Source organism: Lichenostomus cassidix, chromosome W (genome assembly GCF_008360975.1).
Source record: "Lichenostomus cassidix isolate B80296 chromosome W, HeHo_3.0, whole genome shotgun sequence".
NCBI lineage: Eukaryota > Metazoa > Chordata > Aves > Passeriformes > Meliphagidae > Lichenostomus > Lichenostomus cassidix.
The window spans coordinates 23,843,096-23,868,928 of NC_139510.1; the positions used below are offsets into that span (position 1 = coordinate 23,843,096).

Sequence of the window (25,833 nt, forward strand, 5' to 3'; positions counted from 1 at the left end):
ATTCCCATGCAAATTTGATAACCCATTAATCTCCATCTAAGAGGCTGGTTCTGGCAGGGACAAAGGTCCCGGGTATAATTAAGTGTCTGCCAAACACTGTTCCTGTTGATGACAACTCTAGAGGTTGGCAAGGGGTATTTCCAATATCCTGCTATCCTATAGTACTATTCCTAAACTTCAGGCCTTTTTAAACCTATCTGACTACAAGTTTGAGTAATCTTATTATTCCTTTCAATTTTGTTGGAGCCTTTGGTATGAGCTGGACAGTGCACCACAGCGATCTCCCTTGGAAGTTTAATAGCTTCCAATAACATTCAGATTTCAGTTCCACTAGAAATATTCTTTTCTGCTGAGGTAATGAACTTTCATTCTTTCCATAGCACAGATACTGCATGACACTCTCCAAAAGTGTATTTAGAACTAGCATAAATAGTCGCTCATTGATTATGTCCCCATCAGGGAGATGTTGTTAATTCAGTATATTCAGATCCTTGGGCACTCACCAAGGATTGTAGAGGTTCTGTTTCAAGTACCTCTAAGTTTCTCACCACTGTATAGTCCGTGTGTCATTTTTCATTCCTGTAGTATGAAGATCCATTGGTGAACAGGGTTAGATCCAAGTTCTCTAGAGGATGATCTCATAGATCTTCCCGTAGTCGGCTGGAGTGAAACACTACCTCAGCATAATCATGATGCAACTCACCATCAGAGGGAAGAGGCAATAAAATTGCCAAATTCAAAACAATGTATCTTTTCAAAGTAATATTGTCTGCTTTTAAAATTGTTGATTCATAACAATGAGCTCTTTGTGGGGACAATGTTTGTGTAGCATGTGTTTTAAGAATCAGTTCTATTTCATGGGGGGGATGCACAGTGGTTGGGTGACCCAGAACCAATGGTTTGCTCCTTTTCATGGCAGTTGCTGTTGTTGCTGTCATGTTGACACAGGAATTATTCCCTGCTGCTACAGGATCCAGTTCAGTTGAGTAATAAGCCACAGAGCAGCAGTGTGGACCTAGCTTTTGAGTAAGGACTTGTAAGGCCCCAAACAACCTCGCTCGACAAGACACTTAAAAGGGCTTACAGTTGTTTGTGTACTCTGAGTTAGATGCACGGGAGAAATACCGACAAGATATTCTCAAGAGGTCAAAACAACAAAAAGAACTTTACTGGCAACTTTAAAAAATAAAAGAAATTTTGGCAAAAGGTTTAGAGCAGCATTCAATCAACATGAAACACTTCTCAAAGCATCAACTTGGCCAATTTAACTTAGCAAACTCTAAGCCTGTTTGATTTTAAGTTACTCAAAAATTCCAAGAAGAGGGAATTAGAAGAAGAAGAAAGAGAAAAAGACAGAAATTATATAGAAATCACACATATAGCTACCAACTCCTAGATTCCAGTGGTGTTCAGATAAAAATTCCAAGAGGAGGTAGGGTCAAGACATATGCTTGCCTTGTGTTCAGCCTTAAACACCCCTTGGCCTTCCTGGGCCCTTCCCCCAGGTGGGACTTCTGGTCATTTGGCCACTCAGGAGCTGGGTTAGGGGCTCGAGAGGCAGGTGTGGAGCATGGCCTCTGCTGTGCTAGTGATTGGCAGCCACTGCCAGCCTGGGATACTGGCTCTAGGGGGGTGGGGGATGTACAGGGCAGTACATCGCCTTGCCTCGCCAGGGCAAGGCTTGACCTGCCACTTCCCCCACACGCATGTACCCCAAAATGTCTCGAGACATCAATTTTTCCAGTCTCTCACAGGACTGTGCTGGCTACTCCTTTGTTCTCATGCACAAAGCGCTTGGAGTAATCCAACAATCCCAGTGCCAGAGCAGAAACTAAAGCTCCTTCTATAGCATGGAAAGTCTTTTCTTCCTCTGGAAGAAAACATATAGGCGCCACTTCCTCTGCCTTGGTAGCTTCTGTCAATTGTTTACTTAACTCCCTTAGCCCCGGTAACTAGAGTCTGCAATATCCTACTGTGCCTAAAAAATCCTCACAATTGTTTCTTTGTTACTGGTCTAGGTATTTCTACAATAGCCTGGGCCCATTCTGGGTCTACTAATCTTTCTCCTTTTGTTAATATAAATCCTAAATATTTTACTTCCTGATGACACAACGGAAGCTTAGAAAGAGATGCACGGTGGCTATTTTTTTCTGCTGAAGCAGTACAAAGACAAATAGTATATTTCAAACAATTTTTGTATGCCTTGCTGTCAAGAAATAAATCATTTACATATTGTACAAGTCTAGAATCTCCAGGCAATATAATATCTTTCAAATTTTCTCCTTGCCACCCCAACATGTGATCTTTAAAATAGCTGCAGATGTCAGAGGTGGCTTGGGCCACAAACACACTTGCTGCTAATTCATTATTAAAATTCTGAAGAGTCATTCCCCCGTAGGTCAACAAAGCCTGTTGCAATCTTCCCCAGTAGTTGCTGGGGTGTTCCTCTGGCCTCTGTCTACATTCCTGTACTTTAGTTCAATTTACTCTTATCTCCTCGCAAGCTCTAATCACATTTATCAGATCTGCAGCCACTGTTTGGCAATTATCTGTTTGATTATTACAATCCAAATCAGGATCAACCCACAGGCAGGCAGTCTGACTTCCCCTGCCTGTAGGGTTAATTCCACATTGTTTACAACTATCTTATCCTGCTCATCTGGATGGAACAATTCCCTCAACAACAAATCAAAATTGGCTCAGGACGGATCATATCCTGAACAAATATTGGAAAATAATGATGCACATCAACCTGTACCTTTGATTTCCCCACATAACCAAATCCCCGGGGTTCCAGGGGTGATGGATGTATGTATACATGTAACACTGAAGATGGGGGAGGAACATTTCACACATACATGCACACCCCCCCTCCCACCACCGACTCCATTGCAAGAGGATTAGGGATAATATTAGAAACCACAGGGTAAAGCTCAGCAGAAACAGTGGGAACAGCAAAGGCAATTGGGGGGCAAGCAACAAGTGATAAAAACGAAGGAGTATAAGGTGGTGCAGAGACCATCTCTGCAGGTGTCTCAGTTAAATTACTCACAATTGCTGCAGTTAAAGTTCATCCTCGGTTTTCGTACTTGTTTTCGACCATCATCTTCATGGTGGTCAAATTATTACACCTTATTGGGTGTCACATTGGCTGTGCAAAGAGAGCGCTATAAAAGCATCTAACATTACGATAACCAAGTACATTATAGCTCTGACCACTTGGTATATACAATTTCTGTTAATTTACTTAATATTCTACACTTAATATTCTACACTGTTGGACTAATCTATCCCTTATGGAAGTTTGGGGTCATTTTCACCCACTATAACAATGCTCAGTCTCTGGTACTTTATTTTTGAAACAATGCAAACTAAAGTCAGATTGTGCTAGAAAACAAGAACCTGATGAGCAAAAAAGTAAAATAAGAGAAGCTGAAAAATTGAAATGCTCATTTTATATACTAAGAGAATATCCACTCCAAATTTTGAATGAAGGGATGCTATAGTTTCCCATTTGCCATGATACAAAAACATGTTTGCCAAATCTTTTATCTGTTAAGTAGGAAAGTAGCACAGCAAATATACCCCTGAAAATTTAGGCTAAATCTACGAGCAACCTATATGTCAGTGTGTTTATCCCTTACAATATCAGGTCCTAAAATAATCATTCTACCTTATTTCTTCACCACAAATAAAATAAAATAAAATAAAATATACTGATCGGAAAAAAATACAAGTTCTATTTCAGGACATGCAATATCTGTATAGCAATAATAATCCCCGTGTAGGTTTAATGTATTTAGACCTAAGTGTAAGCCCTGCGTTCTGCAAATCTGGGCAGCTGAGCGAGTGGGGGTATTTAGCCTGGAGAAAAGGAGACTCGGGAGAGACTTTATTGCTCTCTACAACTCCCTGACAGGAGGTTGTAGCCAGGTGGGGGTCAGTCTCTTCTCCCAGGTAACAAGTGACAGGACAAGAGGGCACAGCCTCAAGCTGCGCCAGGGGAGGTTCAGGTTGGACATCAAAAAGAATTTCTTCATGGAAAGGGTTGTTAAGCATTGGAACAGGCTGCCAAGGGAGGGGGTGGAGTCCCCATCCCTGGAGGTGTCCAAGGAACGACTGGACATGGCACTCAGTGTTCTGGTCTGGTTGACAATGTGGTGATCGGTCAAAGGTTGGACTCGATCTTGAAGGTCTTTTCCAACCTAAATGATTCTGTGAAATCTCTTGCATACATAAACAAAAAATCCTGATGAGATTTAGCAGTCCTTCTCTCATTTCCTGCCTCTGATGTTTTGTTGTAGTTGTTGTCAAATGGATGTCAGCTAAGTCTGATTCCCTATCCAATTTATGTGTACCTAAACAGGTCATCCTTCAAAGCATTTTAATTTGGCCCAGTTCTACCTCAGTTATGTTTTAGGGCTATGATTTAATTGGGGTTTTTGTGCTGCAGTTTGCCACAAAGAATCTGTGCTACTTCTAAGATTAGTGATTTTGCAGAGCTCCGCTGCTTGTTTGGAATGCCTTAGATTCTGTTTCATTGTACTTCACAAAAATTTGCTCTCCTCTCATGCTTGACAAATCCACAGTCTTAATTAAATTCACAAGAAACTGTGCCTGTAGTTCTAAAGAGAAGAGCCTTTGAACTTTGCTTTACAGAATTTTAATATGAAGTTCTGTGTTCATACTTATAGTTCCCTAGCTCCCAAACAGGGCTTTTTCCCTCACCCATTTATAAGTTGCTGTAAATCTCATATAAAGATAGCAAGAGAAGGCCCAGAGAGGGCTGACTTCATGTGTCCTTTCCAGGCAAATCATTGTGCATATGAAAAATCTGGAAGACCTGACCTATATCTGGAAGGTTAAAGGTAAGATCCAGCTAATATTGGACAATACTAGCTGCTTCAAACTGACTTAATTTCAGAATTAGAAAACTTTGCTAAAGAGGGCCATTTTTGTTTCCTTTCATGCTGGGAGTCAGATTTTCTTGGAACTGATTTTAATGCCAGCAATGAAAATACTACTATGTCCAGCATGTGACAAGGAATTAATAGAAAACAGGACCATGATGTAAAAGCATGCTTGACACACCATACACGGTAATAAAATGACAGATACACTGGAATGTCTAAATATTAAAAGCATACGTATTTTTATTAAAAAAAAAAAAAAAAAGTCAAGACACACAAATGCTTTACCTGGCAATAAAATCAAACTCCGATCCTGCAAGCATTAACACCCCAAACAGAGTGGACACAGCTCCATCCAACACTGGTGCAAACATATGTTCCAACGCAAGGACGGCCCTACGGTTCTTGTCTCCTACGGCAGTTAAAAATGCCTGTAAAACAATGAAATCCATTTAATTAGAGAGACACGAGCAGTCTTTCAAACAGCCTCTCTCTTAGCATGCAGTTTTTCACCAGTTAATTACTTCAATTTACAGTCCATTAAAGTATCTCCATAGCAGGCTAGACTTCAAGACAAGGTCTGATCGTGCAGTCATACCATATAGCTGCTGCTGAAGTCACATGACCAGAGTAAGCATTGATTACAGAGTCAGAGCCATAGTAATAATTTTGGAAACAATGCATGCCTGCACCAGCAGGCTTTTCATTTCTTTCTCAGTTTGCTTGTTTCCACATGCAAAGAATTCATTTTATAGTAAAAGTACCTCAGGTTTAAAAATTATAGGGTTTTTCTTGTCACTCTCATGAGGGCATAGCTTCCATGACCATCATGAGAACTTTGTTGTAAAACTAGCCAATACTGATTCAGGTTTTCCTGAATACATTTGGAACAGACCAAGGACTTGCAACTTTTGCTCATGCACACAGTCACATCCATGGTAGCATTTACTAGTGGATCAGGTCTTTCTGTCACTTTACATAGAAAGTGTTCACTGATACAGTGCATTTCTCCTCACAGGTCTGAGGATCTACACTATCAAATATTATACACAGTAGGCACTCAACTGATGGAAAGTTGCCAGCGTATTCAACAGGACCAGTATAAAGTAACACTGCTAAGTCGTGTGCTGCTTTTTTACAAGCAGCACAAGATTAATGTTTTTGCAACTTTTTCTACTTCAAACCTAGCAGCACTATACTATGCCCAACTATATAGCATACTAGCTAGCAGCGCTATATATGCCCAACTCTGTACCTCATCTACAACATGTAGATGCTGGGTGGTGCCAGCTGTCCCACGGCCAGTTCAAACCTTGGGAAGCCACATATAACCAGTCCCTAGGGAGCTCCAGCAACCAGGAGCAATGCAAGCAGGGCATGCAAACAGGGAGTGTCATCTGAGAGAAGCAGTGTGGAAGTTTGAGTGGAAGGGCACCTGAGAAGGGCAGCACACTCTACCAGTTGTCGGGCTGCTGCCTGATCTGCTCACCCATAGGCATAGGCTGTGGCCCTAATGGTCACCCCAACTAGCTGTTGGCTATGCAAACGTACCCGGCAACTTGAGGCCTCCAGGGAATTAGAAGGGCTTATTAGGCAGTGCTTTGGGATTGTCAGAAGCATGGTGGCAGAGACCTGGTGAGGGCTGTGCTCTGCAGCAGCCAGGGGCCATCTACCTACTCAGGCTAGCCTGGGATGAATGGAAGTGGCCACCCAGATGGAGCTTCCTGTCAGGGAAGCTGCTGTCCAGGTGGAGGGCTGTAAAGTCTGTACCCCACACTTCTGGGTGGAGGACAATGCAAGCCCTACTTGTGCAGTGTGTTCAGGTGGAGTCACTCAGGCAGTGGGTGTAGGAGCTGAAGGAGGAAGTCAGCAGGCTATGCTGTATTAGGGAGGGGGAACATGAAATAGATAATTATTTGAGACTTTGCAAGAAGAAATACTAGGGCCCCGTGGCACTGACCTCCAAGGACTACCAGACAAAGAATGTCAACAGTGAGCTGACAGCACCTTGGAGAAGGAGGTGCCATGGTCTCTGGTTGCTTGTGTCATCAGGATATCTATCACTCCCCCCCACTTCCTTGTATGTACCAACCAGCAACAGATACAAAGTCTTGGCAGTGGGTGAAACCAATGGATGACTCTCACAGGGAGAAACTGTACCAGTTGCACACACTAAAGGCTGCAAAAGAAAGAGGCAAGTGCTAGTAGCAGGTGTCGGGGTTTGACCCTGACTAAACGCCAGGCACCTTGACTCTCTCCTGCTGCAGATGTGCAGGAGAGGGGAAAGGAAAAAAAAACTGTAAAAACACACACCCCAATCTCATGAGTTAAATGAGATGGGACACTGGTAGGAGGACACACGGAAGAAAGGGCAGACAGGCTCCAAACATAAAGTTCCAAAGTGATTTAATTACCTAACAGAGTTGGAGGATAAATGCAAGGCAAAAATAAACTTTTCATACACTATTTTGTTCACTCACCCCCTCCCTCTTACGAACCCATTTTTATTCACCCCCTTTCCTCTTTTTAACCAACAGCTCGGGTAGGGGGGCAGGGTGCGGGGTATTTTCTCAGTCCACAGAGCAGGTCCATAAATCTATTAATCACCACAATTCTTTTACTACAAATACTCTTTATCTCTACTTATCTCTCTCTCTCTTAAGACAGTTTCTCTGCTCTCACCCCCTCCCTCTTAAGGAGCAGTCTCTCCGCTCACCCCTCTTCCCTCTTTCCAAACCAACAACAAGGGCAGGGGGCAGGGTAAGGGGTTTTTTCTCTGGTCAGTCCAATCAGGGAAAGGGGTTCTCTACTTAGCCACGGGGTCCCTCCCATGAGAGACAGTCCTCTGGGAACTTCTTTGGCGTGGGTCCAATCTCACGAGCAACATCCCGCCCGAATTCTGCTGCAACATGAGTCTCTTTGTCCATAAGGTGCTGTGCAGACTCTCCCGAGCCGAGGTCCAGGCTGCTTCCATCCCAGGAGCAAGGCCTTTCTCTCCCTTGCAAGGCCTTTGTAGCTTTAACTCTTTCGATGAGACTCCAACTGGATCACAGCTTTCTTCAGGCATCCACCTGCTCCTCTGGCATGGGCTGTGGGTGACTTTCTGCATCCTTGTGGACTCCATGGGCTGCAGGGGGACCTCCTGCTCCCCCATGGCCTTCACCACGGCTAGCAGAGGGTTTTCAGCTCCGGTGCCTGGAGCACCTCCTCCCCCACCTTCTTCATTGACCTTGGTGTCTCCATGTTGTTCTTCCCTCACATATTTTTACCTCCACCTCCTCCTCCTCTAACTACAAAGAAGTGCATGCCTACCTTGTTTTGATTTTTTCTTAAATATGTTTTCACAGAGGCATAACTAGCACCTCTAATTGGCTTACACTTGGCCGGCAGCATGTCCATCACTTTCAGAGCCATCAGAGATTGGCTCAGCTGGACTTGGTGAAAAATTTCCAGAACTTTCACTCAGGACACGCAGGAGCCATCTTTGTGCCACTCCCCACCCCTCAGACACTTCCTCAGGCCTACTACAATGGCTTCTGAGGGGTTTAAATTTCTCTTAGATGTTAAAAATACCTTGCTGATGTTTGGGGCCAATCAAAACCACCACGCAGGTGAATGTCTGCTGAGAGGCACTGAGGCACACACATAAGCTGATCTGATATACAGTCAAGGGAAGTTTGCTGCTTGTCAGGAGCCAAGATACGGGATGTCACAGAGAGGCTGCCACAACTGGCTAAAAGCACAGACTACTATACGCTACTTCTCTTCCATGTGAGCACCAATGACATGGTAAAGCATAGCCTGGGCAAGATCAAACAGGACTTCAGAGCCCTGGGGGTGCAAGTGAAGGGAACAGAGGCCCAAGCGATCTTCTCCTCTGTCTTGCCAGTCAGGAATAAGGGTGTGGGCAGAAGTTGACACATCATGCAGATCAACACCTGGCTTGGTGGCCAGTGTTGTCACCAGGGTTTTGGCTTCTATGATCATGGGATGTTCTTCAATGAATACAGTCTATTGGGGAGAGATGGGATCCACCTATATAGAAGAGGCAGGAGAATCTTTGTTGGCATTGGGTTGTAAAGCATTGGAACAGACTGCCCAGGGAAGTAGTAGAGTCACCATGCCTGGAAGTGTTAAAGAAACATGTGGATATGGCTCCTCAACATGAGGAAGAACTTCTTTACATTGAGGGTAGCAGAGCACTGGAACTGGCTGCCTAGGGAGGTCGTGGAGTCTCCCTCTCTGGAGACATTCAAAACCCACCTGGACGTGTTCCTGTATCAACTGCTCTGGGTGACTCTGCCTTGGCAGTGGGGTTGGACTGGATGATTTCCAGAGGTCCTTTCCAACCCTAACTGTTCTGTGATTCTGTGATAGAAAGCCCAACCAGAGGAGATGCATTACTGAGCCTTTTGCTCACTAGTGCAGAGGAACTTATTGGAGAGGTCAAGATTGGTAGGTAGCCCAGGCTGCAGTGAACATGCCCTGGTGGAATTCATGATCTCGAGGGATGTAGGCCAGGCGAATAGTATAGTCGAGACCCTAAACCTTAGGAAAGGGAACTTTCAGTTGTTTCCCTGTGCTCTGATCACTAATCACTATCTTGTAAAACATCACATAGCAATGACAGTGAAAGCGTAAAATCGCCAGTTACTTCAAAAATTGTCCTTTTTTGAATAAAATTCATCAAAAGAATTTGAAGTCCATAGTGAGGAGTAAATCCCTCTGGGAGATGGGTTGAGTGAGAGAGATGGGAAAGCTCCATCTTGCCTAGTGCATTGTTGCATTGTGGGGTTGTGCTAGTTTGGAAGTAAGCCAGTGGAGGAATTGACCCCACACAAATATATTGTGAGAGATTCCCAGTCAAAATTACAATTTAAGAGGAAAAATTAAAGTAAAGGCAATAATACAGAAACACCATCTTAAACTGATAGAGTCAGAATACAACCCACCACCCTGTTGGTCAGGGTGGTGATAGCAGTCCAGTTAAATGGTGGCTGCAGTTTCCTTGGAGTGATGGATGTGGTCTGGTTGAAGTGGTGATCCTGAAGAACAATCTGGTCGGTCTCTGGAGGTCCAGTGGTAACTCTCGAGCTCTTCTCCTCTGGGAATCCAGTGGAAGTGCTAGTCCAGTGTTCCAGAGACTCAGTTTATATGTAGGTAGGAATGTTCAGTTCCTCCCCTCTGGGCAGGGCATTTCACAATGGGATGATGTAATCTTATGAGTCACTCCCGGAGACCTTGATGGCCCATTAGGGGAGATGGGGCCCCCCCCCCCCCCCAAATGGTGTTATCAGGGCTGAGTCATGGTGAAGATAAAGAGCACTGCCCCACCTGTTCTTAACAGCTTATGAAGATGGTAATAGGATACATCCTTTTTGATTACACCTTCCATGTAACCTAAGACGGGGTGTCCCCTGTGCGTTTGGGATGCAGTGCTGTATTCGGAGATCTGCCCAGCAAGCTGCCAGGTTGGAGGAGTCCCTGGGCCAAGCACTCTGTTTTGTCAGGGGCAGTTGCAGTGGCTATTGCAGATTCATAGAGATCAAAGCTGACTTAACAGGGCATTCACAATGTTCCTGTGAAATAATAATCTTGGTTCATCCAAGAATTTGTATGTTTTGAAACTTAAATCATTCTCTCTCTTTAGGCTAGCAATAGAAATTGGAGGGAGATGGATTTCATGAGTGGACTGTTCAGTGGATAGCGAATTGGTTGAATGGTCTCATCCAGAGGGTAATGGTCAACAGCTCAGAGTCCCGATAGACATCAGTGACCAGTGGTGTCCCTCAGGAGTCCATACTGGGACCAGTGTTATTTAATATCTTCATTAATGACGTAGACAGAGGGATCGAGGGCACCCTCAGCAAATTTGCTGATGACACCAAGCTGAGTGGTGCGGTTGACCTGCCTGAAGGATGGGATGCCATCCAGAGGGACCTGGACAAGCTTGAGAAGAAGTCGCCCATGGGAATCTCATGAGATTTAACAAATCCAAGTGCAAGGTGCTGCGCCTGGGTCAGAGCAACCCCCAGTATCAAACCAGGCTGAGGGATGAACCAATCAAGAGGAGCCCTGGTGAGAAGGGCTTGGGAGTACTGGTGGATGAGAGGCTGGGCATGAGCCGGCAATGTGCGCTCGCAGCTCAGAAAGCCAATCGTATCCTGGGCTGCATCAAAAGCAGCATGGGCAGCAGGGCAAGGGAGGGGATTCTTCCCCTCTGCTCTGCTCTGCTCTGCTCTGCTCTGGTGAGACCCCACTTGGAATACTGCATCCAGCTCCGAGGTTCCCAGCACAGGAGGGCCATGAAGATGATTAGAGGGATGGAGAACCTCTTCTATGAGGAAAGGTTGAGAGCATTGGGATTGTTCAGCCTTGAGAAGAAAAGACTCTGGGGTCACCTTATTGTGACCTTTCAGTACCTGAAGGGAGCCTACAAGAAAGATGGAGAGGGACATTTGCAAGGGCATGTAGTGACAGGACAAGGGGGAATGGCTTTAAACCAAAAGAGAGTAGGTTTAGATTGGATACTAGGCAGAAACTCTTTACTCAGAGGGTGGTGAGGCACTGGCACAGGTTGCCCAGAGACATTGTGGCTGCCCCATCCCAGGGAGTGTTCAAGGCCATGTTGGATAGGGTCCTGAGTAACCTGGTCTAGTATAACGTGTCCCTGCCCATGGCAGGGGCGTTGGAACTAGATGACCTTTATGGTCCCTTCCTACCCAAACTGTTCTGATTCTATGATTTTAGATGTTTGGGGAAGTGTGGCAGGATGCTCACCTCTCCCCCTTCCCTCTCTCCCTGATTGGTCCCAAGAAATGGATGGCTCAGCTTTAGGTTGATAGCGTAATCAACAGCTACCTGGTGCTGGCGACTGAAAGTCTGAGAAGACACTCTCCTGTGGAATGTAGAGAGAATGTGAGAAATTTTTAGTGACCACAAATACACACTTTTATCCTATAAAAAGCTCACGAAATCTCAGAAAAGGTAGAAGCTTTCTACATGGACATTGGAGCGTGAAGTAAAGTCTTCTCCCCAGGGTTTGGATGCAGCCCTGTGGTTACTTCCCTGGGATTGGGTGAGGAATTCTAATGTATTCCAGCTCCAAAATTGGATTTGGTAAGATCATTAGTTTCCTAAATTGTATTGTTCCGGCTAACTTATAGGTACCTTTCTTAACTTGCATTTCAGCTAGCTCAAGCAAGCATTTCTTAACTTGCATTAAGTAAGCATTTCTTAACTTGCATTTTTAAACTATTTTTATAGTTCAAGCAAGCTTTTACCCCATAATTGCATTTTTAGCTATTATAGCGTTGCAATTATGCATTCATTGTGTGTTTATGTGTGTCAATCTGTTCTATGTTTGTATGTTTGTTATTTTCTGTGTCTAATAAATGGTATTTTTAGACAAATCAGCCAAATATCAAAGAATCTTGCGAACAGGACTAAGTCTTGAGAAACTAGCTATCTTAAAGTCTGACAAACTGCAAAAACTCATAAAACTCCTGTCTCCCATGCAAGACAGGAAGGCTAAAGGTGTTTGTTTATTTTTCTTGGAAAAAAAATCAATTTATTTTATGGGGAATGCTTTGAAGGGGAGGCATAAATTGACTTTTTTATCCCTAAAGCTTTCTGGGGCTTGTGGTTGAAAACTGATTTAATTATTTTAACTGCTTTTTTCTTCCTCATTTGGGGGAAAAAACCCAGAAGTGTTAAATCCTTACTTAGCTCTTGGTCCCTGTTTTCTTGCTCTGCTTTTCACAGCTTTTCAGTGGCAGACACTAGTTTGACCAAAGCAAGGCATTTTGATTGCGGAAATATTTTACACACGCATATACACATACACACGCATATACGTGCAGAATTTTGATGGAAATTTTTTGATGATTCCTGATAAAACCTCTTTCTGATTTATAAAACTTCTCTCCAAACATCTCAAAGATCAAGTAAACCTGAATGCATTTATACTCAAAGTCTAGGAATATAGTTAGTGATAGTATCCTCAGAACAAGGAAATGTTTGGGCTCAGATTTTCCAAGCAGAACAGCAGACTAATATGAGGAATCCTAACTGTGTCCAGTATCAGACACAGCTTTTTTCTCTTTGAAGTTTCCATTGGTTTTGACTGAATTTGTGGCATTCAGAAATCAAGGCATCTAAATTTTTTTTGATTGGCATCAGGATTTCGTTACCAAGAAGTCCATGACGGATGGAAGAAGAGTCCACATTGCCTGACTGCTAACTGTAACCACGAGAATAATGACATTAGTGTTGGATTAGCTTGATTTGTTTATTTTTCTTGAACTTTAATTAATGTTTGGATTTTTTTTCAGTTGTTCAAGGGACTGGTGGATGGGACCCCCTGGGAAAGTGCTCTCAGGGATAAAAGAGCTGAACAGAGCTGGAAGCTATTTAAAGACATATTTCTTAGAGCGCAAGAACTATCAATTCCCATGTGCCAGAAATCAGGCAAGGAAGGCAGGAGTAAGGCATGTCTGAGTAAGGACCTTCTGGTCAAACCGAAACACAAGAGGGAAATGCACGGGCAGTGGAAGCAGGGGCACACATCCTGGGAAGAACATAGGGAAGCTGCCCAGTTGTGTAGGGATGGGATCAGGAATCCAGCACAGCTAGAGCTAAATTTGGCAAGGGATGTGAAGAATAATAATAAGGGCTTCTACAGGTATGTTAGTCAGAAAAGGAAGGAAAAATAAATTGCATCCTCCCTGATAAATAGGGGATCTGGTGACAATCTACATAGAGGTGGCTGAGGTCCTCAACAACTTATTTGCTTCCGTTTTCAATGGTAATCTCTCTTCCCACATCTCTCAAGTCTCTGAATCTCAAGGCAGTGACTGAGGGAAGGACATCCTACCCATTGTAGGAGACAATCAGGTTTGAGACCACCTGAAGAACCTGAACATGTACGAGTCCATGGGACCCGATGAGATGCATCCCAGGGTCCTTAGGGAATTAACCAACGTAGTTGTCAAGCCACACATATTTGAAAAGCCATGACAGTCAGGCAAAGTCCCCAGTGACTGGAAAAAGAGAAACATCATGCCTCACTGCTAACTGTGACCACAAGAATCACAAAATGAGTGTTGGGTTAGCTTGATTTCTTTCATTTTCTTGAGCTTTAATTAATATTTTGATTTTTTCCTCTGTATTTGTAAAGGGTAATAACTGAAGCAAAGAGGCCAAAGACAGAAAACTGTATTTCCAGAACTGCTTGAAGAGAAGTACTGCTCAAAGTTGTGAGAAAGGACATGCTGCATCAGGACAACAATTCAGTGTTACTGCAACCTATTGTATTATTTTGCAAAATATTTCTATAAATATTTAAGGAGGTATGCATACACAATATACAAAAGAACCCTGTAAAGCATTATAATCTGGAGTCATTTGCCTCCACTTAATAGAGTGAGGACAATATTAGGTTTGCTCTGTGCTTATTGTACTTTCATCTCTTTGCCACAACTTTATCTAGTTCTAAATTTCAGCTTAAGTTTCTGCTGCTTAAATATTGTATGATTTACTTGTATAATTAAATGCAAATATTGCTTATGTAATAGGATTTTTTTCTGTAAAGGTACATGTTTGTTTAAAATATTTTAAATTTGCATATCACAAACTGTGGTAGTATGAAATGTTACTGTTAATTTTCAAACATGCTATGCACAATATTTTTAAAAAATAAGCAGATATGAAGTAAATGTGTCAATCTTGGAGACTTAAATAGTTTTAGCTGTGTGTAGGTTTTGTTTTGCTGTGTGTATTGATGTGTGCATCTCAAAGTGTCCCTGTCAGTGTGTGTATGTTCCCAGCGTACTATAGTTTCTCCTTTACTGTATGGTAACCCTTAATGGGCTTATGAACCCACTGATGCTGGTGTGAGTCTGCCTTTCCCTGTTACTAGGCACTAGTGAAAACTGCACTGGTGTTTAGTAACATGTACCATAGACTACCATTATCAAAGGGCCAAGATAAAATAGAAGACAGGAAGTCAGAGTTTGGGAGTGTGGTTCAGTTTCCCACTTGATTAATGACTTGGTACATGTGATTTTGGTCAAGTCATGCAACTGCCCTGTGCCTCAGTTTCTCAGTCAGTAAAATGGGCATAATTGTACTTATCTTCTTGCCAGGAGAGTTGTGAGGCTTAATTACTGTTTGCAAAAGTGTTTTGACATTTTTCATAAACGGTGCCAAGCGTGTGCAAACACTATAATAATTCTTTTTTCACTTCAAAATGTGTTTCTTTTCACTTCAAAATGGGCTGAACATTGAGAGGTGCTGGTGGTTATAGAAATTCAAAGAGCGTATGCCTTATTTTGATACTGATACTGTTAACTGAGTGGCATTTGAAGCTAAATAATCTAATTTTTTCTTGGTAAGCCACAGCTCAGTTGTCTCCTTATAGCATTCAAAGCAGTAACCGCTGTCACCTTATTTTAATGGCAGGAACAAAGTTAATAGTAAGTGAGAAAAATCAAATGGAAGAATTAAAAATAACCCTTCTATTTTTACTTATCAAATATAAATGACTTTCTGTTAGATCCAGGACTAATGAGTGACACTTTTCCTCTGTTATTTTGATTGGTTTTCCCATGCTGCATTGGCACTTTTAAATAAAACAGCTAAATTGGGATCTCTTTGTGAAAGTAATTTAGCTTTTTTTTTTTTTGTTTGTTTTGTTTTGTTATTTTTTAGTCTAAAGATGGATTGCTACAAGTGAAAGGCCTGAAAAAATGCTTGAATCTCTGTGTTCTGTTTGAAACCAAACCATAAGGATGGAGAACCTTAACAAAATACTAGAACAAAAGTTCTCATTCTCTCTCCATCTTTCTCCATCGTTTTTCTGCCCCTGCCTGATTCCTTGTCCTGCGTGTCATGTGCAGGTGACCTGTCTGCTGCTTCACACTTCAACAGTCACATTGACAAAGGGAGAACTTGGTGGCTGACAGCATTTATTTTGGTTTGCTTTGGGGATTTTTAAAACCTTTTTAATTGTGAATGATATTTACATTTTTGTATCATAAGAATGTTTTCTTACAGTATTTGTCATGACAGTTTATATCAAACAAAATGCAGGGACCTTATTTCTCTTGGAAACACTATGACAACTATGTTTTTCCTTTTAAATGCATTTTTATTTGTATAGAATGCTTACTAATGTTAAATAGGAAAGAGTATATAACACATTAAAGAATCATCATACCTTTTAGCATAAGGAGGTAAAAGAAAAAAAATGTTCAAGCTGGGTCTCATCACCTGTCTATTTTGGTAGAAGTAGGTTTGTGTCATTTCAGTTACAAAGATAAAATTATGCCATATAATTTATGTGAAAATTTATTTTTGTAGTGTACATAGAAGTCAGCCTTTTGACAGAAGTATATTTTTAAACAGTTTATATGCAATGATGATAGCATTATGCTTTAGAATACTGCTGAAATGGGATTATAGGGCATAATTTTCCTTGATCACCCCATGGCAGAAAAGAAAGTGTGAAACACCATTTGGAGAGAAAGAGAGTGTGAATATTCATTCAATTCTGGACTGTGTTTTAGTTACCATTTGTGATCTAGAGTGGTTCTCAGTTAAGCCTTGAAAAGAAATTCTACAAACCCTCTAAATATTAATGTTCAAATACTGATAGAAGTTCTAAAATGAATAAATATATTATAACTTATTCATCATGGATTTTTTTGTTTATAGAATATTTTATGTACTGGTCATCTATGCAGGTAAAATAATGCAATTATGCTGGTTGCTATGTGTTACTCTCTTGGGTCTGACTGAGGTAAAGCTCACAGCCCTCCCAGTGCTGTGTTTTGCATTAGTAGCTGGAAGGGTGTTGATAAGAGACCAGTGTTTTGGCTATTGCTGAGCAGCGCTGCCCCTCTGACATTCCTTCCCCCATCAAAGGGATGGGAATGGGCAAGATCCTGGGAGGGGACACAACCAGGCCAGCTGACCCAAATCAACCAAAGGGATATTCCATACCATATGACATCAGCTCAGATATATAAGCAAGGAGAGAGAGAGGAGGAAGTGGGGGCATTCATGAACTTTCAATGTTTGCCTTCTGGAGCAACCTTCACGCATGCTGAAGCCCTGCTTCTCGGGAAGTGCCCGAACATCAGTGCTAATGGGAAGTAGAGATTGACCTTTTTTTCCCTTTAGCTTTTGTGCATGCAAATCTCTGCTTATTTCTTTTCTTTTACTGTAATAAAACTGCTTTATCTCACTCTGCTGGCTGTTGTCCATCTTACTCTCTCCCCTGTCCCGAAAGGAAAGGGTGTGATAGAGTGACTTAGTGGGCACCCGGCATTTAGCCAGGGTCAACTCGCTACAGTTACATTAAGGGTATAGGGAAAATGGCAGAAAATAAACCCCCTTGCATTCCAGCTGGTCCTCAGAGATTGGAGGGGCTGAGTGCAGCTTGACTTAATTTCTGATTATATTCAATTCAGCACTATAAATCTGGTCAAGTTAGGAAGACCTTGCACAAACACAGAGGCAATAATAATGCAATTGACCAATCCAGTACTATAGGCCTGTTTGCATTCAGTAAGAATCTGCACAATCCAGATTCATTCGTAGTATGATTTATTGAAGCAACAGGAAAGCAGGTTTAACATTGCTGGTGATAACTACAGAGTGTTAATATGTGTTGTGACAGATAGTCATGGAGATCTAATAGCAATATATATATAAAAATTAATATTCCCGGGTATGCTCAAATGCAGTTCAAGGTGCAAAGCTCATCTAAAGGCATCCCTTCAGGAGAGGAGGAGTTGTTATATGTCAGTTTGCATGTTCATAGTTGGAGTTGAGCCTAAATCCTACTTGAAATATAGTCATATTTCTTAGTTCAGCAAACTCAACTCCAAATCTGGAATCTCCGTAATTTGGAGCATGAATTTTAGATTTTTGGAAAATTGAGATTTGGCCTATTTTGGAGAAGGAGCAAATTCTAAAATCATAGACAAATTGTAAAATGTAGGTGCTTGTCTGTTAATTCTGTTGCCCTTTTTATGTCTCTAGGGGATAGGTAAAGGGCTGGATTATATATTTCTTTATCTTTCTGAATTAAGCACTTTGTGTAAACATTTGGCAGGCCACTTCTGCTTAGAGGTGGATGTTGTGATACAAGCTTTATTTCCCCATCCCTTTTCTTCCTTATATGTTTACCTTTCTCCTATTGTGTTGCCTTTCCCACCCTGGCTGGTCACTATGCATAGACCCTTCTCAACTCCTTTACTACCGCCACGTTGTGAAGCGCAGACGAAACCAGAGCTAGCCATTCGGCTCCCCGGCCGGGTAAAGCGCAGTGACCAGCCTTCAGAGGAAGGGTTTGGTGCACTGAGGCACTGACCCGGGCTGGGCAGAAACGCTCCCCGGTAAGGCCTGCTATACCATCGCAAAAACTAAAAACCGCAATAGATGGCGCCCAACGCCCGGCAACAGCTGCCCTGGAGAGCGTCTCCTGCAGCCACTGCTGCAGGAAAGAAGTCACTTTTGGGAAGCCATTTCCCCCACGAGAAGCTTGCATTCAGCGAAATGACCGAAGGGGCGGCCGATACCCTCTGGAAAAAAGTCGCGCTTTTCAAGGAGGTCGGCCAAACGGTGGTGGACCATCCCAAGTGCCTTATGTTGAGTCTCCATTCTTGGTAAGCCTGCTGGAAAGCCTCTGTGGCAGGGGAGCCAGTGGAGGCCTGGTCGGCTTCGTACGGGAGTCTCTTTTTTCTTTTTGGTTTATTCTTTTTGCCTCTGGGTGGGTGGAGGGTTTGAGGTGGCTTTTTGTCAAGGTGAAGGAGGTAGCACCTCATGTGAAATCTAGACAAGAAAAAACCCACTTCTAACAAGAGAAGACCTAAGTTTAGCACCCCCATTTTGGGAGAAGTTTTTCTTTTAAGATTAGCTGTCTTTTATAAGGTGTGCGAATCAGCAGTTGTGTGGGAAGTTTTGTGCACGAGGGATAAAGTGAATTAACCTTTGGTTTGCTCTATTTGGTTTTCTAGAAATGAAAAATCCTGGTTCTCTCCTTAATAACCACCTTCCCTCCCCTGTTATTCCTCAACATGGCACCGGCCACACGGCAGTGGCACCCCCTCCCCCACCAGCTCATGTTCCCCCTCTGTCCCTCAGGAGAGAGCTGACCGTAAGTTTTTCGGTCTCCTCTGTCCCCTTCCTGAGTTGGAACTGATCACTCCAGCTCGAGCTCCCTGCAAATCCCCCCTCCCGGTGCCCCAAACCTCACCTGAGCCAAATCCATGTGTTTTGCAACATGGTGCCGGCCACGTGTTAGAGCACGCCATATTGCCTTCTTCTTCCCCTTCAAATTTTCCCAGGCTTGCTGAAACCCTGCCCCCTTTGTTGCTGGTGTTCCGGTGTGAGCCCCTCCCCCCGCATCGGTGGGTGTTCCCTTCGGGAGCGGGCCCCTCCCCTTCGGGGCCTTTGCCTTTGGCGTCGGGCCTCTCCCCCCCCCTTTTCTTTCAGGGCGTTCCCTCTCGGCTGCGAGAAGGCACTGCCCGGGCATGGGGCGGGGCCATACCTCCAACTGCCTGAGGCGGACACAGCCCCTGGGGCCCGGCGGAGCTGCGCCGGCACGGTCCCCGGGACCTTGCCGGGGTCCGGTAGCAGCGCACCGGGGCCCGGCGGGGCCGTGCCGGACCCGGCAGCGCTGCAGAGGGCAGGAGCTGTTTTTTGCCCAGCAGGGCTGTGCTGCGTCCAGAGACTCCTCCCCCTCCTAAGCTGGAAAAGATTTTGGACAAAATCTTCATTCCTGCCGTGAACTCTGCCTTCATCCTAGCAGCCCCGGCAGAAGAATAACAAAGAGACTACAAAGACGACCACAGTCCAAAAACTCAGCTTGCACCGATTTCCAAAGTCAATACCAGCCAGCCGATCTTAGTTATAATTTTAACTATTCTGTATTATTTTACGATTTTTTTGTTGTATAAAAATTTGCTGTAAGAGTATTTGGGAAAAGTCCTTCCCTCTTCAGTTTGATAGGAAATGGGGAAATGTTGTGATGTTGTGATAAGAATTCGCAAGAATCGCAAGAGAGAGGAAAAGGGGCCTCAACACATCCTGTTAAGGCATCCTGTTTGCCCACAGAACTGAATAGAAAGGGGAGGGAGACCCCCACCCTGCACATCCTGTATCCTGTATTTGTTGAGGAGTGGGCTGATATAGAATCATTGCTTGGAGGAGGGGGACGACACTGCGAACATACAAGGACTTGTTTCCCACGACCACCGAAGAGCAGAATAAGACCATCTAGCAAACAACATGATGAAGGGGCTGTACCAACTCCGGAAGATATACGTGGTCAGAAAATAGAGACTGCATAAAAGAGGGGAGTTCGGACTATTTCAGCGCAGTTATCTGCCCAGCGCTGCCTCGCTGATACCCGCTTGCTCTAAATAAATCAAATTATACTTAATTGGACATTGCCTCTGATTGATTATTGAGACCTAATTTATAACAAAATGGTGCCGTGACTCGGATAGGGGCAATTCTTAGGAGACCCCTCAACGGGAGGCGCCCCGTTGTCACAACGGCCCGGAGAGGGTACCCCTTTGAAACCCTTACCGACGAACCTGAATTTCGGGTAGTGAGCGAAGGAACCCCTTAATCTTTGTGCACAAAGTCCGGACGAAGACGCGAGACGCGTGAGTATGTGTTAATTTATAACACAGGGAATCCGTTCGGTCGGGGTGGGGATCCTAGAGTGAGGTGTCTGAGACGTCCAGTGCGGACGACCTGAGTGTGGACTCCTTTGTAGTGCGTTTCCCACATCCCGCGAGGGCCTGGGCCACGAACAGGAGGACGTGAGTGTGTGTGTGTGTGAAGGCACTCTGGAAGATGGGACAGACGAAGGGCAAGCCGTCTGGACCCATGGGGGGGGAGCCCCAAGTAAGACTCCCGGATATACCACCAGATAGTCCTCTGGGGTTAATGATCAAATATTGGGATGATGATCCACGTACACGAGGGAAAATTAAGGCAAAAATGATTACCTATTGCATGACAGTCTGGGGAGGAAAACAAATTAGAGGAGACCCTCTTTACTGGCCGGTTTTTGGATCCTCTGAGGATTGGATTTGCCAAGCTCTAAATTTGTATGTAAACTCTAAAAAGCCTTTTAGCCAGGAAGAGAGTGATTATGCAGCCCTGTGGATAACTAGTGGAAATAGGACAAGCCTGTTTGTTCTCAGTAAAGGAAAGAGAAAACAGGCGGAGGAAATACCTCCACCCTATGTTCCCCCGTCCCCCATGCCAGATGCTGCAGTGCCCCCCTCCAGCACAACCTCTGCCGGTTCCAAATGCACCACAGATGGAGGGGGATGACACTCCACCACCCGAGAGACGGATTACTAGAAGCCAGGCAAGGAACCAGTTATACCCTCTCAGAGAAGTAGGCATGGGTATGGTTAATCAACCAGGGGGAGGACAGGCGCCTGGTATCGGATACATAGCTGTCCCTCTGAACTCGGCCGATGTCAGAGAATTTAAAAAGGAAATGGGGCATTTATTGGAAGATCCACTGGGGGTAGCAGAAAGAGTAGATCAATTCTTAGGACCAAATATTTATACTTGGGATGAGATACAGTCAATATTGAGCATCTTATTCACAGCAGAAGAGAGAAGAATGATAAGGGCAGCTGGGATGAGGATTTGGGAAAACAACCACCCACAAGGCTCCATTGGAGATGTTAAATGGCCCCTTCAGAGGCCTAATTGGAACAATCAAAATGAAAACGATAGAGCACACATGCAAGATTTAAGGACTATCATAGTCCAAGGCATTAAGGAGGCTGTCCCCCGAGGACAAAATATGACTAAGGCCTTTAATGAGCTGCAAAAGAAAGATGAAGACCCTACTGAATGGTTGGAAAGGCTCCGGAGAAATTTACAACTTTACTCCGGCATAGATCCTGATTCCCCGGTAGGACAAACATTGCTAAAAACCCAATTTGTAGCAAAGGCATGGGTGGATATTAGGAAAAAGTTAGAAAAATTAGAAGACTGGCAAAACCGGGGGTTGGATGAGTTATTGAGAGAAGCACAGAAAGTGTATGTCAGAAGGGATGAGGAAAGTCATAAGAAACAAGTTAGAATGATGGTAGCAGCTGTAAGAGGGGAACAAGAGAGAACCACCACTAGATCACCGCAAGAGAAATGGCCCCCGAAACCTCCAAGAAATACGGAAGGGCAAAAGAGGAATGAGATAGTGTGCTTTTACTGTGGGAAAAAGGGACACATGAAGAGGGAATGCCGCCAATGATTGGCAGACATAAAAATGTTCAAAGAGGACTAGGGGTGTCAGGGGCTCTATTTGCTGGGGTCAAAAAGAGCATCGGAGCCCCTAGTAAAATTACAGGTAGGACCCCAGCGACAAGAAATTGAATTCTTAGTGGACTCCGGAGCAGAGCGCTCCACTGTGCAGAAACTGCCTCAGGGATGTAAAGTATCCAAAGACACTGTACAAGTAATAGGAGCAAAAGGGGAACCATTCAGAGTCCCTATAATTAAAGATGTGCTAATTGAAACGAACTCTAAATTGGGTATAGGTAGTTTCTTATTGGTACCGGAGGCAGAATACAATCTACTAGGGAGAGATTTAATGGTAGAATTGGGAATAGGATTGGAAATAAATAAACAAGGATTAAATATTAAAATATACTCCCTTAGCACAAAGGATGAGCAACAGATAGACCCAAAGGTTTGGTACACCCCGGACTCAGTGGGGAAGCTAGACATCGAACCTTTCTCAATAACCTTAACAAATCCACATATCCCAGTAAAAATAAAACAGTATCCGTTATCTGAGGAAGGGCGAAGAGGACTGAAACCCGAAGTCGAAAGGCTAATAAAACAAGGGATTTTGGAGCCCTGTATGTCCCCGTTTAACACTCCAATTTTGCCTGTAAAGAAACCAGATGGTAGTTACCGATTAGTGCATGATTTGAGAGAAATAAATAAAGGAACTGTTGAACGGTTCCCTGTGGTAGCCAACCCTCATACTGTCCTCAGCCAACTAGGCCCACATGATTGCTGGTACAGTGTGATAGACTTAAAAGATGCATTTTGGGCTTGCCCCTTAGATAAAAACTGTCGCGACTATTTTGCATTTGAGTGGGAAGATCCTGACAGTCATATAAAACAACAGCTATGATGGACTGTCCTTCCCCAGGGATTCACAGAATCCCCCAATCTATTTGGACAAGCCCTGAGTCAAATACTACAAAACTACCAAGTGGGACCAGAAGTTAAACTCATACAGTATGTAGATGATCTACTAATAGCTGGGAAACAAGAGGAATTAGTGAGGGAAGAAAGTATAAAGATGTTAAATTTTTTGGCGAAACAGGGACTAAAAGTCTCTAAATCAAAACTGCAATTTACCGAACAAGAGGTAAAATACTTAGGACACTGACTAACTAATGGGACTAAAAAGCTTGATCCCAGCAGGGTACAAGGGATTCTGTCAATGCCACCTCCCCAGACCAAGCGACAGATTCGACAATTGCTAGGTTTATTTGGATACTGCAGACAATGGATTGAAAATTACAGTAAAAAGGTAAAATTCCTATATGAAAAATTAACACGGGATGGATTACTTAAATGGACCTCCCAAGATGAGGAAAACCTTCAAAATCTAAAAAGGGAGTTAACAAGTGGCCCTGTACTAAGCTTACCAGACTTAAAGAAACCTTTTTATTTATTTGTAAATACTGAAGAAGGAACTGCATTTGGGGTGCTAGCACAAGAATGGGCAGGAAGTAAAAAGCCGATAGCCTACCTTTCAAAGTTATTAGACCCAATTAGTAGAGGCTGGCCCACTTGTCTACAGGCAGTAGCGGCAGCTGCTGTAATGGTAGAGGAAGCATTAAAAATAACATTTGGGGTTGAGTTAAAAGTTATGTCCCCACATGACATTCGGGGCATACTGACACAAAAGGCTGAAAAATGGATCACTGATGTCCGATTGCTGAAATATGAAGGAATTCTGGTATCATCCCCCAAGCTTACTTTAGAAGTGGCATCCATACAGAACCCAGCACAATTTCTGTATGGGAACCCTGAGAGTAACATCTTATGGCACAATTGCCTACAAACCATAGAAGAACAAACTAAGATCAGGCCAGACTTAGAAGAGGAAGAACTGGGGGAGGGTATGAAATTATTTGTAGATGGTTCCTCACGGGTGCTTGAGGGGAAGCGCAAATCGGGATATGCAATAGTGGATGGAAATAAATTAGAAGTACTCCAATCTGGCCCACTAAGCCCAAGTTGGTCGGCTCAGGCATGTGAGCTGTATGCAGTTCTAAGGGCTTTACAAATTATAGGAAAAGGAGAGGGAACTATTTACACAGACTCCAAATACGCATTCGGGGTAATACACACATTTGGAAAAATCTGGGAAGAACGGGGCCTTATTACATCACAAGGAAAGAGCCTAGTCCATGAGAGACTCATAAAAGAAATTTTAAAAGCTGGGTCTCATCACCTGTCTATTTTGGTAGAAGTAGGTTTGTGTCATTTCAGTTACAAAGATAAAATTATGCCATATAATTTATGTGAAAATTTATTTTTGTAGTGTACATAGAAGTCAGCCTTTTGACAGAAGTATATTTTTAAACAGTTTATATGCAATGATGATAGCATTATGCTTTAGAATACTGCTGAAATGGGATTATAGGGCATACTCATTTCTTGTGAGAGAGACCCCACCTGGAGTACTGCATCCAGCTCTAGGGTCCCCAGCACAGGAATGTCATGGACCTGTTAAAGTAGGTACAGGAGAGGGCCACAAAAATGGTCAGAGGGTTGGAACGCCCCTCTGATGAAGACAGACTGAGAGAGTTGGGGTTGTTTAGCCTGGAAAAGAGAAGGCTCCAGGGGGGCCTATTGTGGCCTTTTAGTATATAAAGGGGGCTTATAAGAAAGACGAAAAGAGACTTTCTACCAAGGTCTGTTTTGACAGGACAAGGGGCAAGCATTTTAAACTGAAAGAGGGTAGATCTGGATTGTATATAAGGAAAAATGCTTTATGATGAGGGTGATGAGACACTGGAACAGGTTGCTCAGAAAAGTTGATGATGCCCCATCCTTGGAAGTTTTCAAGGTCAGGTTAGAATGGGCTTTTAGCAACCTATTCTAGAGAAAGAAGTCTCTGCCCATGGCAGGGAAATTGGACAATGATCTTTAGAGGATTTTTTTAGTATAACTTGCTTAGCATTAGTAGCTAAATTTGCTGAAGCCTTAAGCTGCAAGCCTAAATACCATGAACTTTTACCTAGTTTAGTAAAAGGAGGCCGCAGAGCCTGTTCACGATGAAAAAGGAAGCAAGGAAGGCCACTACCCCTTCAGAAGAAGCTGCAACCTCACAGATAAGAGAAGAAATGGCCTGCCTAGAGACAATTAAGAAAACCAAGGAAGAACAAGAAGACCTGAGACCTAAATATTATTATTAGACCAAACTGTCATGTGAGGGCTGGGAAACCTAGACCATAAGGGTAGAATTTCCCAGGTATTTCTTTATTCAGGCTCCCTCTCTGGAGGCACCCAGCTCGAGCTGTTTCTACCGCTGTACCACTCAAATAAATTACCTTTCTATATTTAAAGCCTGAGACTGCTATGAGATACTTAGGGTAGAGAAGTATTAACAGTTTGGAGACTCAGACTGGACCCTAGGCTACCACTTTTAGATCCTCTCTTCTTCAAATATCCAACTGCTGGCAGGAGGTGATTTCACCTGGCATCTTTAATGAGGGAGGCATCAAAGACTAAATGTTAAAACCCCCTGAGCAGATTTGGTGGAAATACTGTAGTGGGTTCAAGTCCCACTCAGTATTGGGGTGGGTTCAAGTTCCTCCTCTGCTATGTTCCAAATATTTGGCTATCAACA

General features: G+C 43.5%; 1 protein-coding gene and 1 long non-coding RNA gene across 5 annotated transcripts in view; one reads left to right on the forward strand and one right to left on the reverse strand.

Annotated features, from left to right (window-relative positions):
- Nucleotides 1–25,833, reverse strand: part of LOC146425727 (protein patched homolog 1-like) — a 228,888-nt gene that overhangs the window by 12,341 nt on the left and 190,714 nt on the right. For all 4 annotated transcript variants that reach the window (XM_085041568.1, XM_085041567.1, XM_085041565.1 and 1 more), the window contains one exon: nucleotides 5,199–5,341. In XM_085041568.1, coding sequence (XP_084897694.1) covers nucleotides 5,199–5,341 — 143 coding nt within the window. The remainder of the gene's footprint in view (nucleotides 1–5,198; nucleotides 5,342–25,833) is intronic.
- On the forward strand, nucleotides 3,356–16,599 carry LOC146425728 (uncharacterized). Its single transcript, XR_014846629.1, has 2 exons — nucleotides 3,356–4,868; nucleotides 14,089–16,599. It is a non-coding gene; the product is annotated as an uncharacterized LOC146425728 (long non-coding RNA).